This window comes from Oryctolagus cuniculus, chromosome 2 (genome assembly GCF_964237555.1).
Source record: "Oryctolagus cuniculus chromosome 2, mOryCun1.1, whole genome shotgun sequence".
NCBI classification, from domain to species: Eukaryota; Metazoa; Chordata; class Mammalia; order Lagomorpha; family Leporidae; genus Oryctolagus; species Oryctolagus cuniculus.
This window is the reverse complement of record NC_091433.1, coordinates 92,837,771-92,854,676: the sequence shown is the minus strand read 5'-3', so window position 1 is coordinate 92,854,676 and position 16,906 is coordinate 92,837,771. Positions and strand designations below refer to the sequence as shown.

The 16,906-nt window shown below is 46.2% G+C and overlaps 1 protein-coding gene across 1 annotated transcript in view; it reads right to left on the bottom strand.

Moving 5' to 3' along the window:
• Positions 1-8,553: 8,553 nt before the first annotated feature.
• The window catches only part of CHRNB3 (cholinergic receptor nicotinic beta 3 subunit), a 34,401-nt gene continuing 26,048 nt past the window's right edge, over positions 8,554-16,906 (bottom strand). Inside the window, exon 6 of the mRNA XM_070068626.1 lies at positions 8,554-16,447. Within this exon, the coding sequence (XP_069924727.1) occupies positions 16,313-16,447 (135 nt within the window). The 3' untranslated portion in view covers positions 8,554-16,312. The remainder of the gene's footprint in view (positions 16,448-16,906) is intronic.

Sequence of the window (16,906 nt, the reverse complement as noted above, 5' to 3'; positions counted from 1 at the left end):
GCAGAATTCACTTCTTTCTTAAGATCGACCAACATTTCATTGTGTGTACAATGGGCACTTGGGTTGCTTCCCATTTTTGGCTATTGTGAACAATGCTGGTATAAACATGGACTTGTAAATATCTCTTTGAGTCTCCGTTTTCAATTATTTTGGGTATATACCCAGAGGGGACATGGCTCTGCTTTTAATTTTTGTTTGACTGCCACACCAGGTTTTCACAGTGTCTGTACCATTTTACATTCCCACCAGCAGATTCAAAGCATTCCAGTTTCTCCACACCCTTGCCAACACTTGCTATTTTGTGGTGTGTTTGTGTTGTTGTTTTTGATATCAGCCATCCTAATGGGTGTGAGGTAATACACTATTGTGGTTTTGAGTTTTCATTTATATATTGATTAATGATATTGATATTTCATATGTTTATAGGTCATTTGTATTTCTTCTTTGGACACATAAAAATTCAAGTCCTTTGCCCAGTTTATAACAGAGTTAGTCGTTTTTCTGCTATTATTGTTGAATTGTAGGAGTTCTTTATATATTCTTTGTATTAATCCCCTATGAGATATAAAAACAAGTTCTTTTTTTTAGATTTATCTTATTTATTTGAAAGACAGTTACAGAGAGAGGTAGAGCCAGAGAGAGAGAGAGAGAGAGAGAGAGAGAGAGAGAGAAAGGTCTTCCATCCACTGGTTCACTCCCCAGATTATCCAAAGCCAGGAGCAAGGAGATTCTTCCGGGTCTCCCACATGGGTGCAGGGGCCCAAGGACGTGGGCCATCTTCCACTGCTTTCCCAGGCCATAGCAGACAGTTGGATTGGAAGTGGAGCAGCCAGGAATCAAACCGGCACCCATATGGGATGCCAGTGCTGCAAAAAGCAAGACTTCTAAGAATTACAGTTCAGGAAGATGGAAGAGGTGTTTCCCAGCCATGGCATGGAGTCCTCTCCTGACTCCTAACACATCTGTTCTTTTTGAGGCAAACTTTGACTTCCCAGAGGTTTCGCAGTGACCTCAGAGAAGAGGGAGGATCCTGTTTGAGGGGACTTCAAAGGGTTCATAGAAAAATGGAATTAAAAGATCCAGTTGGGGCTGGTGTGATGGTGCAGCAGGTTAAGCTACAGTCTCATTGCCGGCATCTTGTATGGGACTGCCAGTTTGAGTCCCAGCTGCTTCACTTCTGCTCCAGCTCCCTGCTAATGCACCTGGGAAGAGCAGTAGAAGATGGTCCATGTGCCTGGGCCTCTGCCACCAACGTGGCACACCCAGATGGAGCTCCTGGTCCACTTTGGCCTGGTCCATTCATGGCTATTTTTTTTTAAAGATTTATTTATTTATTTATTTAAAAGGCAGAATTACACAAAGAGAGAAGGAGAGGCAGTGAGAGAGAGAGAGGTCTTCTGTTCACTGGTTCACTCCCCAGTTGGCCACAAAGGCTGGAGTTGGGCCAATCCAAAGCTAGGAGCCAGGAGCTTCTTCTGGGTCTCCCACGTGGGTGCAGAGGCCCAAGCACTTGGACCATCCCAGGCCATAGCAGAGAGCTGAAACAGAAGTGGAGCAGCCGGGACTCGAACTGGTACCCATATGGGGTGCTTGCACTGCAGGCTGCAGGTTTTACCTGCTTTACCACAGTGCCGGCACAACCCTGGCTATTGTAGCCATGTGGAGACTGAACCGGCAGATGGAAGAATTCTTTCTCTCTCTGTCTCTCCCTCTCTCTGTCAAATAAATAAAAAGTAAAATCTTAATAAAAGATAATTCTGTTGCAAAAGAATTTTGAAACCCTTGCAGTCTTTTGCATGATACATATTTTCCACACTTTTGAAAGACTTCTCACATTTCAAGTGAACAAGTTAGCAACATGCATTTAAAAAAAATAAAATAAGAGTTGGAGAAAAAGTGGTCATGGCATTTGTTCAAAAGAACAAAGGAAAGCGTAGTTTAAACATTTGTAAGGGGCCTGGGGAAATAAAACATAACAGATCTCTTTGTTAATAGAGATTTTTAACTTTTAACATTGGCTTAAAATTCTCTTGATTATGCTTTGTGCGTGCACATGTTCACATATGTGCGTGAACACTGGATAGCCTCTGCATATCTGAACCACAGAATCAATTGCTCATAGACATGGAACAGTATGAAGATTACTTAACCCAATCTTTAATCCTCTAGAGGTCGATTGGTTTACCTATGATCACATAGCTGGGGGATGACAAATCCAGCAGTGACACCCACATCTCTATCCCCAGCATAGTTCACTTTCTGTCATGAGACGAGAGTAGAACCAGACAGTCGGTCAACATAAGTGACTGCTCCTCTTCCCTCCGCAACCCCATGCTCATCCCACCTAGCCTGGGGCAGTTACCTGGATTAGGAATAGTGATTAAGGGAGGGGGCACCTTTCATTGTCAGTAATCAGTCGGAAGAAAGCTTTGTAGAGTAAACCAGGTCCCAAAGGTGAAGGAACTCCCCCCTCTTGTCCTAGGAAGATTGAGACTATTAGTTGGCTAAAAATACAAGTGTTGAATTGTGCTTTAATGGGGGCAGGGGATAAAAATATCTCCTATAGACTCTGTATGAGTCTTCAGAATGAGATTGATTGTGGAGGTAGTGTTACCAGGGCCCAGCTTGCCAGTCTATGTATCGTTGAAAAACCATCTTGCTTATGTATGGCAATAGGCTGTTAAGTACAAGTGGCCAAAGTCAATGGGTGGGGAATCGCTGTGGCTACCTGGGTACCAGCAAGGGTCCAAGAGAGCGGTAAATCTCTTGAGCTTGGTTAGTTGTGTTTGGAGATGTGGTCTTTGTTGAGCTGCTATATATCCTTTTTTTTTTTTTTTTTAAAGATTTATTTATTTATTTGAAAGTCAGAGTTACACAGAGGAGAGGCAGAGACAGAGAGAGAGAGGTCTTCCATCCGATGGTTTACTCCCCAGAGGGCCGCAATGGCCGGAGCTGCACCGATCCAAAGCCAGGAGCCAGGAGCTTCTTCCCAGTCTCCCACATGGGTGCAGGGGCCTAAAGACTTGGGCCATCTTCCACTGCTTTCCCAGGCCATAGCAGAGAGCTTGATCGCAAGTGGAGCAGCCGGGTCTCGAACTGGCACCCATATGGGATGCCAGCGCTTCAGGCCAGGGCGTTAACACGCTGTTCCACAGTGCCAGCCCGAGCTTTTGTGTATCCTTACAAAGCAATCTTTGCTGTGCAAGCCTCCTTATCTCCCCTGGGGAGGCAAGCTCTGGTTAAGGGTACTCTTACCAGCCGCAGGCAGAATTCTGCTGGTGAGTGACATGGCCGCAGGCAGGGCAGGGCAGAAATGATCTGCCCCAAAGGTGAAGGTAGGAAAGAGACAGCGGCGATATTCAGCGACAGCGACCCTGTTCCAGCAGCCAGCTGAGTTGAACAGCAGATGTCTTGGGGGAGACAAGTGATGGTTCAGAGTGCAGTTTCTTCTCCCTAATAACCCCACTTCGGCCAGAAAGAGAAGAAGCCTGCTGATGCCAAAGCACAAAGGGGCGATGTGAGGGGCCACCTCAGGGCTTACAGGAGCCAGACTGGAGTGCTGTGCCACTCGTCGAGAGGCCGATTTGAGGGGTCCCACGCTGTGGTGCCACGAGCGAGATAAGCTGCTGCCCGTGACACCGGCATCCCATACGAGTGCTGGCAGGTGGCCCAAGCACTCGGGCCCACATGGGAGACCAGATGCTCCTGGCTTCCACCTGGCTATTGTGGCCACATGAGGAGTGAGCCGGTGCTGGAAGATTGATCTCTCTCTCTCTCTGTAACTCTGACTTTCAAGAAAACAAATAAGCCTTTTTTTTTTAAAGGTTTTTTTTTTTTTTTTTTTTTTTTTTTTAAAGGGAGGAGCAACTTGACCTTCTTTGGTTTCTAGTCCAGCATCCTCATCCCGCCATGTGGGTCCTGGGGCTTGGTCTTCTAATTTTCCAGGAGAAGCTGCAAATTTAGCTTTTTTAAAAAGTCTTATTTTATTTATCTGAAAAGCAAAGTTAGAGAGAGAGAGAGAGAGAAGGTTTATAGAGAGATCATCCGCTGGTTCACTCCCCAGATGGCCTGATCCCCAGCAGGGCTGATCTGAAGCCAGGAGCCAGGAGCTACTTCCAGGTCTCCCACATGGGTGCAGGGGCCCAAGCACTGGGGACATCTTCCACCACTTTCCCAGGTGCATTAGCAGGGAGCTGGATGGAAACTTGATCTGGTGCCCATATGGGATACAGGTCTTGGGTGAAGGCTTAACCTGCTATGCCAAATTTAGCTTTATGTATATAAAAAACTCCTACTTTTAAAATGTGGCCATTAAATTACAAAATTAAGAAACCCCAAAAGTTTCTGTGTTAGCCCAACACATGTACAGGGTCACAGATCTGCATCCTTTGACTGAACAAACTGGGACCCGAGTCCTTCTGTTTCAGGAACGTCACACAAGAGGGACCCAGTCACAGGGGGAGGGGTGTTGGCATCCGGCCCGAAGTGATCACAGCTATTTTGGACATGCTTGCCATCTTGTCCTTTGTGTAACCCTGGTAGTCATCCCAAGCCCCCTCCGTAGGGTAAACAAGGCTATTAAGATAACCTGCTGGGTCGGTGCCATGGCGCGCTAGGTTAATCCTCTGCCTGCGGCGCTGGCATCCCATATGGGTGCCGTTTCTAGTCTTGGTTGTTCCTCTTCCAGTCCAGCTCTCTGCTATGGCCTGGGAAAGCAGTGGAGGATGGCCCAAGTGCTTGGGCCCCTGCACCGCATGGGAGACCCGGAAGAAGCTCCTGGCTCCTGGCTCCAGCTGTTGCAGCCATTTGGGGAGTGAACCAACAGAAGGAAGACCTTTCTCTCTGTCTCTTTCTCACTGTCTATAACTCTACCTGTCAAATAAATAAATAAAATCTTTTTTTTTAAAAAAAGATAACCCGCCACTGGGAAGTCTCCTGTGAGTGTTAGTGTTTCGTGGAAAAGTCCAGGTGCATTCTCATTAGTCATAGGCCGCCTTTATCTGTAAGGCCCCTTTCCTCCCTCTTCCCGTTGCCAGCTACCCAAGACTGCGCTTCTGTCCGTTAAGTCCCTGCACAAAGTCACTGAGGTCTTGGATGTGTCTTCTTTCTTCCATCTCATGGCATCTTCCACTTGATTGGCTGGTTCTCCTACACAAGTTATTTTTTTTCCAAAATGGGGTAAGCAAAAAAAAGGGAAAGGGGGCAGGGAGCCAAGGCAGCGCCATCTGAGGGCCTACAGAGCTTCTGCTTAGGATACCCTTCCTCCCCCCTCCCCCAAGCCCCTTTCCCCGGGCTTGCCTCTTGCATGTCACAAAGGGAGAAGACAGTAAAAACAGGGCACCTCCCCTGCCCCACTCCCTTTTGACTTTGGATCTATCATCTCAGTAGCAGTGGCCCACAGCTTAGACTGGCTCTGTCCTGACACTCCTGTGCGACAATCCTCACTCCAGTGTGAGGGTCTGAGGGAGCTCAGGTCACTGGGTGAAGACTTCATGAGTGGCACTGGTGTCCTCACGAGAGACCCCAGAGGACTCCCTTGTCCTTCACACGTGAGCGCTCAGGACGGCCAACCAAGAACCAAGACGGGGATCCGGCAGATCCTGGCTCTGCCAGCACCTTGATCTCAGACTTCCAGCCTTTAGAATGGCGAAAAATAAATTTCTACTCCTCACAAACCACTTGTCTATAGTAGTTTTTTTTATAGCAGCATTAACAACCTAAGACATCAGTCATTCTCAACTGGAGGGGCTGTTGTACCCATCCCCTCCCCTAACTCACACACACACACACACACACATTAGCAGTGGTGTCTGGAAATGTCTAAAAGGACATTGACTGAGCATGTTGCTGTTCTTAGGGGTGCCAAGCACCCTGCAGAGCGAGGGCCAGCCTGATGCAGAATCTTCCTTGTCAAAATGTCACTAAGACCTCCAGGGAAACACTGGGACCTCTCAGGGGTGTCTGTTTAAGAGGAAGGCCTGCCAGGCTGGTGGGGGGCAGCTGCCACAGCCTCCCCAGGCCCCTCCTGGAGGCAGGAAACAGGAGGAAGACTTTGATCTCTAGCACCTCCCTCTAAGGCCGTTTTTTATCATTATGTCTTTATTCTTTCCCTTCGCACGCTGCCACCTTCTGGCCTGGCTGGGTCTCCTCTTGTTGCCCAAAGCTGCGTCCATCCTTGGGTGTTCTGGTGGGAGTGTCTACTGCAGTGGCCAGGTTGTCCTGCCCTGATAGCCAGTGGTCAAGGTGGGAGAGAATACATTAGAGGTACATCACTGCCCTCAGATGGTTTTCCACACCTAAAATTGTGTTTACAAGCCAAAGACAGCATCAGGAAACTTTTATTTTCACTACTATTTTATTCAGACATTGAACAGGAAGTCTTAATACAAAGAGGAAATATGAACAGTCAATGACAGGAATTCATTTAAATACATAAATAGTAGATGCTTCAGAGAAAGAATTTTGATATCGCCACAGGGTCCAGACAACATAACATAAAAATATTACTCTTTGGAAATTACTGTGTTCCAATATGGCTCATCAGACACAATATTTAAAGGGACCAAGGTCATAGGTAAGAGTCTTTATAACTTTGCTGTGTGTTACAGCCACAAGCTTTACCACAAAATTGATCAGTGGATACGGTGGAGATACTGTTATCACCCTAATCTAGGAATTAATCTTGACACTAAGATAAGATAGCCAGAGAATACTTATGTGTCTGCTACTGTGTAAGATATGAAACCTACATTCTCATTTATGATGAATTCCTGCCAAAGATACTGAACCAGAGGTATAGTCAGAGTTTCACTGTAACTTTCATCTATGGGAAATACAGGAGACAGGTGATTTGTGACAATGTAGCTAGCAGAGCTGGAGGCACAAATCACAGGCCTCTACCCCATGTAATTCTATCTGACTTGTCAGTCAGAACATTCCATTTCCCAGAATGCCTTGTTTTCACCTGGGACCTGGGGAAAAGTCACCGTGTGAATATGCATATTAAGTTCCCCAGGGCATTTTATGCAGGTGTCATAAAACTCCCAGGTGACCCCGTTACCCTATCAAAGGAGGTACTGGGAGGTGCTCCTCTGTTTTTCCTCATTGACCGAGACTAAAGGAGACGCTGAGGTGCCATCTCTCTATTTCCCTTCCCCCATTCCTCTTCTCCCTCTGGTTCCTCCACTCAACTCTGCCTACGTGTGTGTGTGTGTGTGTGTGTGTGTGTGTTTGCCTTCTCACCTTTAATAAATTCACCACTTTGTGCACTGTAGATGTGCCTGTGCTTAGCATACTTTTCCAAGTAGAAGGCCAGGACCTGGAATAATTAGACCCCGCCTCTCCCCCCCACCACACACACACATACTTCAGAGGGACAAGCTCAATGACAACAGAAACAAGCAACCAGGCAAAACCAGCAAGTAGGACATTCTTGGGGAATATTGATCCAGTCCTCCTAACAAATCAGTTCCAAGAAAGAGATCAAAATAGATTTAAAAGGCAAAACAAGAGAGTCTTGGGCTGAATTTTACTTTAAACTGAACTAACAATAAAATTGGGGCACATTTGAGACAGTTAGGAAACCTGAACATAGAATGATGGACTTGGTAATGAGAATGGATTGCCCCTAAAAATCTTGCAAAACATTCAAGAGGAACACCTCCTGTGACTCATCTGAAGAGTGGCCAGACAGAGCTATTAATAATATCTTGGGTTTGGCTTGGGCGATGTGCACATAGGATCTGTTTCATCTTAGCCATCCGGAGCAACCTTGAGAAATACTTTGTTCTTTAGCTATGCATTCTTATTCATTCCCTTCTTGAAATTCATCAATAACCTTCTCTTCAATAACTCTTTTCAGAGACAATACCCTCCCTGTCTCTGAAGGTGTTTTTAGTCAATCATATTCTAATTTCCAACCAGCAAGAAATTTTCCTGATTTTACTCCAAACCCATTTTGTCCAGCCAAGCCAATGTATACTTACCGTGTAACATCTAGATTCTGACTACAGCTGATCACTTTGGAACACTTCCCAAGGCTCATTCAAAGTCACTGTACTTGTGTTTCACACACACACACACACACACTTAGGCTAGAACTGTTGGGGAGAGAATGAAAAAGAGTACGGACCCTTCCTCATTTAAGACAAAGAACCCAGGGCCGGTGCTGTGGTGTAGCAGGTAAAGCCTCTGCATGCAGTGCCAGCATCCCATATGGGCACCAGTTTGAGGCCCAGCTGTTCCACTTCCTATCCAGCTCTTTGATATGGCTTGGAAAAGCAATGGAAGATGGCCCAAGTCCTTGAGCCCCGCACCTGCATGGGAGACCTGGAAGAAGCTCCTGGCTCCTGGCTTCAGATGGGTGCAGCTACAGCCACTGCGGCCAACTGGGGAGTGAACCAGCAGTTGGAAGACCTCTCTCTCTCTCTCTCTCTCTCTCTCTCTCTCTTTCCCCCACCCTGTGTAACTCTGACTTTTAAGTAAACAAATAAATATTTAAAAGAAAACCACTGAGAGCCACATGAGAAAAAAAAAAAGACAAAGAGCCCAATCCAAAGTTTATAGCATCTGATTTAATTGATCAACACAAATTAACTAGCGCTTAACTATGTACTCAACTCTATTAGAAACTCTGGAGGATCTAACAGGGGCTGTGCTGCTATAGCTAATAAAATTCACTTAACAAAGTAACAGAGAAAGTTATATTCTATTCTACATAGTACAGACTGAAAATACTCCGTGGAGGCCACCTGTTCTATGAAGGCTTTGTGAGGAGGTAAGGTGTGGGCAGAGACCTCAAGGGTGGGAACAGTTTAGGACAGTGCTCTGTGTCCATGTATGTGTGTGCACAAGTGTGTGTCCTGCATCCTCATGTGTGTGACAGAGTGTGGTGTTGGTTTTGCAATACCCATTTGTTGGGACTATCTGGCCAATGTTGTCCATATATCATTCTTGCTATACATTTGAAATTAAAATTTCTTTGCTTTATGGGGCCAGCATTGTGGCACAGCAGGTGAAGCCACTGCTTGTGACCCTGGCATCTCATATCAGAGTGCCAATTCAAGTCTTGGCAACTCTACTTCCAAGCCAGCTTCATGTTAATGTGCCTGGGAAGGCAGAAGAACATGGCTCAAGTGCTTGGGCCCCTTCCATCAATTAAGAAAGAGTAGGATGGAGTTCCTGACTCATGGATTTGGCTTGGCTTAGCCTTCGACATTGTGGTTATTTTGGGAGTGAACTAGTGGGTGGATCATCTCTCTCTCCTCTCTTTCTCTTTCCTCTGCCTCTTCCTCTCTCTGTGGCTCTGTCTTCAAATAAATAAATAGATCTTTAAAATTGCTCTTTGCTTTGCAGTCATCCTCTGTGGTTACTTCCCTGGGGTGATCGTGATGTACTATGACTATTTATCCTTTCCCATGTTTGAAATTGTTGCCATCATCTCCCACCTTAGCTGCAATGGGACTTAAGCTGCATGTACACAGATGAGGGTTTATCTTCTCTGTTTTTGTTTGATCAGAAAGAGGATGGCTGTGCAAAGTGTTTCAGGCTGGTATTTTTCAAACTTAGAATTGAATTCAAATGTAAACACATTTTTCTAAGATTAATATTGTCATTTACCTAGCAAACTAATGAGTTAAAGCAAAGAGTTAAAGTCAATAGTAATAAAAAGGAGAAGAACAAAGAATTGCCCTTTGAATCCAAAATCCCATCAAGGATTTAAGGCTGAGAATCCTCAATTTTCATCACAATGTGTTCTTTCAAATCCTGGCCAAAAGCAGAGATAAAGCAGATTACATTTTCCCAAGAGAACAAGACTGCAATTAGAAGTTGTGTGGCTTAAAAATTGTGAAAGCTCCAGTAGCATCTCCAAGATTGATAATTTTAGAGCAAAAAAAGCTTCAAAGGTCATGAATCATAAACTCTTACTACTGACCAGGAACCCTAAACCCAGAGATGACATGTAACTCACATAAGGGCCCACAGTCACAAAGCTAGCTAATGGCTGGTCAAGAACCCACTTCCCAATGCTCTGGCTTTCATTTTATCATGTAACCTCCCAATCAGAAATCTAAAAAAATATGCAGAAAAGTAATGGATATGTACGAGGAGGCTCAATGTTCCACAGTGTATGCACACGTGGCAGGAAGCTCTCTAAAATAAGGGGTCCAGACTGCTTGAAATGATTGAACTATTTCTGTTCACTATTACATGTGTGTGTGCATTCTAGGAACAGAGTGTAGCTGGGCATTTTGTAGGCCTAAGAAAAAGTCATACAAGAGAGGGGGCGGTAATTAAAGGAATGATTTCCCAGAGGAAGGATCAAGGGCACAAGAGGAGGAGAGATTAAGTATGGAAAGCAGAGGGCCAGCTGCTCTGACGAGGGCGGAACTCTGACTAGAAGTGGGAAGAGCTGCCCAGGAGACAGAAAGGTGGAGAACCCTAGTACCATGGACAGCGCCTCCCATCGAGTCTGACAACTTAAGCCGCTCACTAACCTCAAGCCATGCATCACTTTGGTTTTCTGCCGATAAATTAGCAGTTCTATGCCCAGCAGAAGTATCTTTCCAGTCCCTATCTGTATCTAGTATTTGCAAGCCTGCAAAGTCAAGATAATTTGCAGTTCTTAAAAAGTAGATCCATATTTTCCTTGTGGTACAGGGGTCCTCTGGTGAGTTTTCAGTGTTCCGGGTGCCACGTAATACTAGATGAACGTACAGGGATTGGGATTTAAAGAAGATTCTAGAATAAGATGGGCTGGCTGGAGGGTGTGCTTATTTTCTTCATTTTTTCTTGGGGGGGAGGAGGGCAGATCCTAAGCATCCTACTGATGTTTCAGAAGAAATGTGAAATACGGATGAATGCTGTTCTGAGTCTACAACAGAATCATCATGGACCAGAATGGTGCGGAATGTTTGCAAAATGTAGGGCAGGTGAGATCAGACTTATGGTCAACCCGAACAGAGAAGTGGAATTTGTATTCCCATTAAGGCAAGGCAAGACCTCCACAGAAACTTTTTTTTTTTCCCTAGCAAATCCTCACTATGCCAGTCAGGGAGGTGTCGACCAAGTAAAACAGTGAGGGACAGGGGACAGATGCACACTTTTCTATTTGCAGAGTAGCTTCTGCAGTCTGGCCCCACTCAGGTGGGACCCATTTGGAAACCCAAGAAAGGGGAGTGGGCAGTGGGGTCACAGAATTGGGCCAGTGGCCATCATTGAGGAAGGAGTGTCCCCCAGTGTAGAAGCCACCCACACCCCCAGATAAATGCTGTCCTGCATTCAGACAGTGAAAGAAAGCCTCCTTAGAGTTTTCTGTAATTAGAAATGATTTTTTGCTTTCAGGTCAATAAGCAATAGCAATCACTAGGTATTTAAATATAGTGACCACCAAAAGCATCAAAAATCAACATTTGAATTAGCTATTGAGGAAAAATTATAATGCGGGTAACAGAAAACTTTCAAGTAACCATAATCAGTATCCCCTGGACTATTCCAGAGTGCCTGACATCCATAAAGCGAACCAGATTTCTTAGAAATCAAACACATGCTTGATCCACAAAGCCCTGCCTCAGTAGTTGGGCTGAGAAGCAGAGCAGACATGGCTGAAGGTCACATTTGGGAGCTGTAACCCCAAGCTGACAAAACATGAAAAGTGAAATACATAAAAAATACAAGAAGAAAACAAGCTAATAAGAATAAAAGGCATATCCAGGAATACCAAGACCACTCTAGTAGGAATTTCAAAAGAAAAGGAGAGAGAGGATGGAGGATAGGAAATAATACAAGAAATACGAAAAGAAGTTGAGGGGCCGGCATTATGGCGTAGCAAATAAAGCCACTGCCTGCAATTCCAGCATCCCACATGGGCACTGGTTTGAGTCCAGGCTGCTCCACTTCCGATCCAGCTCCCTGCTGGTGGCCTGGGAAAAGCAGCAGCAGGTGGGCCAAGTGCTTGGGCTCCTGCACCCACGTGGGAGAACTATATGAAGAAGCTCTTTGTGCCTGGCTTTGGTCTGGCTCAGCCCTGGCTGTTGTGGCTATCTGGGGAGTGAAAGAGTGGAAGATGATCTCTCTCTGACTCTCCCTCTCTATATATAAATCTTTCAAATAAACAAATAAATCTTTTTTAAAAAAGAGAACTTGCATGTATTTAAGAAAACATCAACCATGTGCTGAGTGGGAAAGAAACAGGATGAGATAGAGACAGAGACAGAGATAGAGATAGAGATAGACAGACTGAGGGAGGGAGGGAGGAAGGGAGAGAGGGAAAAGAGGGTATCCTACACTTAAAAATATGCAGGTGACATTTCTGAAGTTCAAAGACAAAGAGGAGGCGACAGCGCTGTGGTGTAGCGGGTAAAGCCTCAGCCTGCAGTGCTGGCATACCAGATGGGCACCAGTTTGAGTCCCAGCTGCTCCTCTTCCAATCCAGCTCTCTGCTACAGCCTGGGAAAGCAGTAGAAAATGGCCCAAGTCCTTGGGACCCTGCACCCATGTGGGAGACCTGGAAGAAGCTCCTGGCCCCTGGCTCCTGGCTCCTGGCTTCAGATCGGCACAGCTCCGGCCATTGTGGCCATTTGTAGAGTGAACCAGCGGATGGAAGACCCCCTCCCCCACCGCCTCTCTGTAACTCTGCCTTTCAAATAAAGAAATAAATCTTAAAAAAATCAAAGCAGTGAAAAATAAGTGAAATTGCTTGTAATGTGGTTCTTAAGAAATAGTTCTTAAGAAAAAGGAGGCTCTCTCTCTTTTTCTCTAACTCTGCCTTTTAAATAAATAAATAAATCATTAAAAAGGGAAGCCTAATGTAAAAATTAATATTCTGGAGCTCAAATTCCGGACAATGGAGGTAAAATTTGGAAGGTGATAAAGGAAGGAGACGGTGAAGGTGCTGAAAGAATTGCTTTGTGTAGAGGGTGGCCATGCCCACTACTTGTCCAAGTGCTAAGAAAAGTCGGAGCAAAGACAAAGAGGAGGGGCCAGTGCTGTGGCGCAGCAGGTTAAAGCCCTGGCCTGAAGTGCCAACATCCCATGTGGGTGCCAGTCCTAGTCCTGGCTGCTCCTCTTCCAGTGGTTAAGGCACTGCTCGTTGGAGCAAGCATGGTGATGCATCGAGTTGGCTGCTGCCTGCAATGCTGGCATCCCTCATGGGCACTGGTTCAAGTCCTCGCTGCTCTACTTCCCATCCAGCTCCCTGCTAATGAGCCTGGGCCCCTGCCACCTGTGGGACTCTCTCTCTCTGTGTCTCTTCTCTCTCTCTGTAACTCTGCATTTCAAGTAAATGAATAAATCTTTTTAAAAAATGACTTCTGATTAATTTTTAAAAACCACTCGCAATGCCCACATCCCATATTGGAATGCCTGGGTTTGAGTACTGGCTTTGTCCTTGGTTCTCACTTGCTGCTGATGCTAACCTTGAGAGCCAGCCCATAGCTGGGTCTCTGCCTCCCACATGGATGGCTTGGGTTGAGTTCCTGGCTCCCTGGCCATGTGGACACTTGGAGAGTAAACCAGCAGATAGGAACTATCTCTCAAATAAGTAAAATTAAAAGTTTGAGTATGTTTTATTAACAACTTTAATAGATACAGATGCATAGTTTTTTGTCCGTTTTAAAGACTGATTGATTGGTTTGAAAGGCAGAGTTACAGAGAGAGAGAAAGATATCCCATTTGCTGATTCATTTCCCAGGTGGCTACAATAGCCAGGGGTGGGTCAGGCCAAAGCCAGGAGCTTCTTCCCCGTCTTCCATGTGCGTAGCAGGGACCAGATCTTGGGCCATCTTCTGCTGCTTTTCCTAGGCCATTAGTGGAGAGCTGTATTGGAATTGAAGCTGTACTGGGATTTGAACCAGTGCCCATATGAGATGCAAGCATGGCAGGCATTGGTTTTACCCCCTGCAGCACAATGCCAGCCCCAGATGCATAGTTTGCAAACTATTAAAGGAAAAGAAAGGAGAGACAAACTAAGTCAAGGATGAATAAAAAGAGAAAGAACAAGAAATGTCCCACAGAAAACACAAAGCTAAGTGGCATGAGTAAGGTCAGGCACATCTGTGGTAATAATATACAAGGGTACTTCAAAAGTTGTGGAAAACAGAATTCAAAGAGAAGTTCGTTTATGCACAAAAACATTTAAAAATTCCTGCATACAAGAGACCTTCAAAAATTCCATGTACAATTCATATTGTGAAAAAAAAAAACATGCACAGATTTCAAAATTTTTTGCAGCAAAACAAGTATCTGGCTGGCGCCGCGGCTCAATAGGCTAATCCTCCGCCTAGTGGCGCCGGCACACCGGGTTCTAGTCCCGGTTGCCCCTCTTCCAGGCCAGCTCTCTGCTGTGGCCAGGGAGTGCAGTGGAGGATGGCCCAAGTGCTTGGGCCCTGCACTCCATGGGAGACCAGGAGAAGCACCTGGCTCCTGCCTTCGGATAGGCGTGGTGCACCGGCTGCAGTGCGCCAGCCACGGCAGCCGTTGGAGGGTGAACCAACGGCAAAAGGAAGACCTTTCTCTCTGTCTCTCTCTCTCTCTCTCACTGTCCACTCTGCCTGTCAAAAAAAAAAAAAAAAGTATCTTTTAATTCTATTTTCCATGAACTTTTTGAAGCGCCCTCTTCCGTGAATGGATTATGTGGATAGAACGGGTTTCAGAAAGTGCTAGCTGCAAACTGTTTGCAAGAACTGGGCCTGAAACAACGTTGCTTACATTCAGGAAGGGTTTGGCCATGGCTGCAGCAGCAAATTGGAGAGACTCTCACAAAGAAATGAGCCACTTCTGAGGCCCTGATCTGATTATTACACTGAAATGTCACACTCACCCCATAACGATGGACCATTACAGTATATCAATTCCAATAAAAATATATTTTAAAAATTGGTGCTAGAGTTCATCCCTAGTTCGACTGTATTGGAAGAATAATACAACACAGCTAATATGTTTACAGAGCATTGCAAAGCAAATGCTGGTTGGATTTTTTATCATTAAAAAAATAGAAATTGAAAAGACTTTCCCTCGTGAGTCATAAGGGATGGTGAGGAGTAGGGGTGTAAGGGCCACTGGTGCAAACAAGGGTAAGCCCTAGGGAAAGCCCTAATGAGATATCATTGGTGAGGTGACAGCAAACCCATAATCAGGGAGGATTTAGTGCCTCGATTTCCTGGGAGATGACATGGACACTCCTGAAAGCCCTTCTGGATCCTGGTGACTGCTTCTGTCGACGTCCTTGTGCTGTGACCTTAAAGCAGGTCATCTTCACAGTAGGTTCTAGGGAGCCTCAACAATGCTACAGATACCACCCGCCTGAGAGGCCTCCCACACAAGCAAGGCCGCTTTCAGCGAATGCCACATTGGGGGGGGCATTACTTGCCCAGTCGCACCCTGGAGTCTTTGTGGTAACAAGCAAGCTGTGCCAAGGGTTGTGCCAGTGCAGTTCTGTAAACCACGCTGGCATTTGTCCGGCTACATTGCTAGCAAGCATGACAAAGTCCCAGTTTGCAAGTCAGACAAAACTACCCAGGAGACCAGGGGACGAGAGAGATCCAGGCCTTGCCACGCACACGGCCAGAGTGGGAGACCTCCTTATTATTCTCACTGCACCCCCATGGTCAGGCCTGCTACTTCCTGGGATCAAGAGCCCACCAGCCAGCAGCAGCTTCTAGGGTGTTCGAGCTTGTAAACTTGGACCTGGACCCGTTACTGATCCCTGAATGCCTGGGGAAGCTAAGGCAGCGGCCTTTCCTTAAAACCAACTTATTGGCTGGCATCGTGGCTCACTTGGCTAATCCTCCACCTGTGGTGCCAGCACCCCAGGTTCTAGTCCCAGTTGGGGCACTGGACTCTGTCCCGGTTGCTCCTCTTCCAGTCCAGCTCTCTGCTGTGGCCCAGGAAGTCAGTGGAGGATGGCCCAAGTGCTTGGGCCCTGCACCCGCATGGGAGACCAGGAGGGGGCACCTGGCTCCTGGTTTCGCATCAGCGCAGTGCGCCAGCCTTAGCAGCCATTTTGGGGGTGAACCAATGGAAGGAAGACCTTTCTCTCTGTCTCTCTCTCTCACTGTCTAACTCTGCCTGTCAGAAAAAAAAAAAAAAGCAACTTACTGTAACAGCATCCAAGAGCCAACTTAAGTAAACTTCCCTGTACCAAGCCTCCTCCCATCAAGTGCCAATCAGTCTCCACCAAGACTCACACTCATGGCTCTTGGAATAAGCACGTGCATTTGGATTCAGTCTACTCGGGCATGCTAGCTAGACGTCAGTTCTAGGCTGTAGTTTTGTCTCTGAGCTACATCTTTTAAACTGTGCTGCAGACTTACTCCTACGGGTAACTGTTCAGCCACATCTTCAAAGCAGGGGTAAAAATCAGAACAGAGCCAGTGATGGACACTATCAGAAAGAGCCACAGGAAGATTCTGTCAAGAACTTGAGCCACGAATTTCCAGTCTTGTACCACCTGCAAAAGAGAAAAAGATGTATTGTGTCTCAAGAAGATGGGGAAAGTGTTTCATTCCAACAGCTTTAAAATGAGTAATTTTGGCCAGCACCGTGGCTCACTTGGCTAATCCTCCACCTGCGGTGCCAGCACCCCGGGTTCTAGTCCCGGTTGGGGCACTGGACTCTGTCCCGGTTGCTCCTCTTCCAGTCCAGCTCTCTGCTGAAGCCTGGGAGTGCAGTGGAGGATGGCCCAAGTGCTTGGGCCCTGCACCTGCATGGGAGACCAGGAGGGGGCACCTGGCTCCTGGCTTCGGATCAGCGCAGTGCACCGGCCATAGCGGCCATTTTGGGGGTGAACCAATGGAAGGAAGACCTTTCTCTCTCTCTCTCTCTCTCTCTCTCTCTCACTGTCTAACTCTGCCTGTCAAAAAAAATTAAAATGAGTAATTTTCAGATGTACAGCACTGAAATTTTCAAA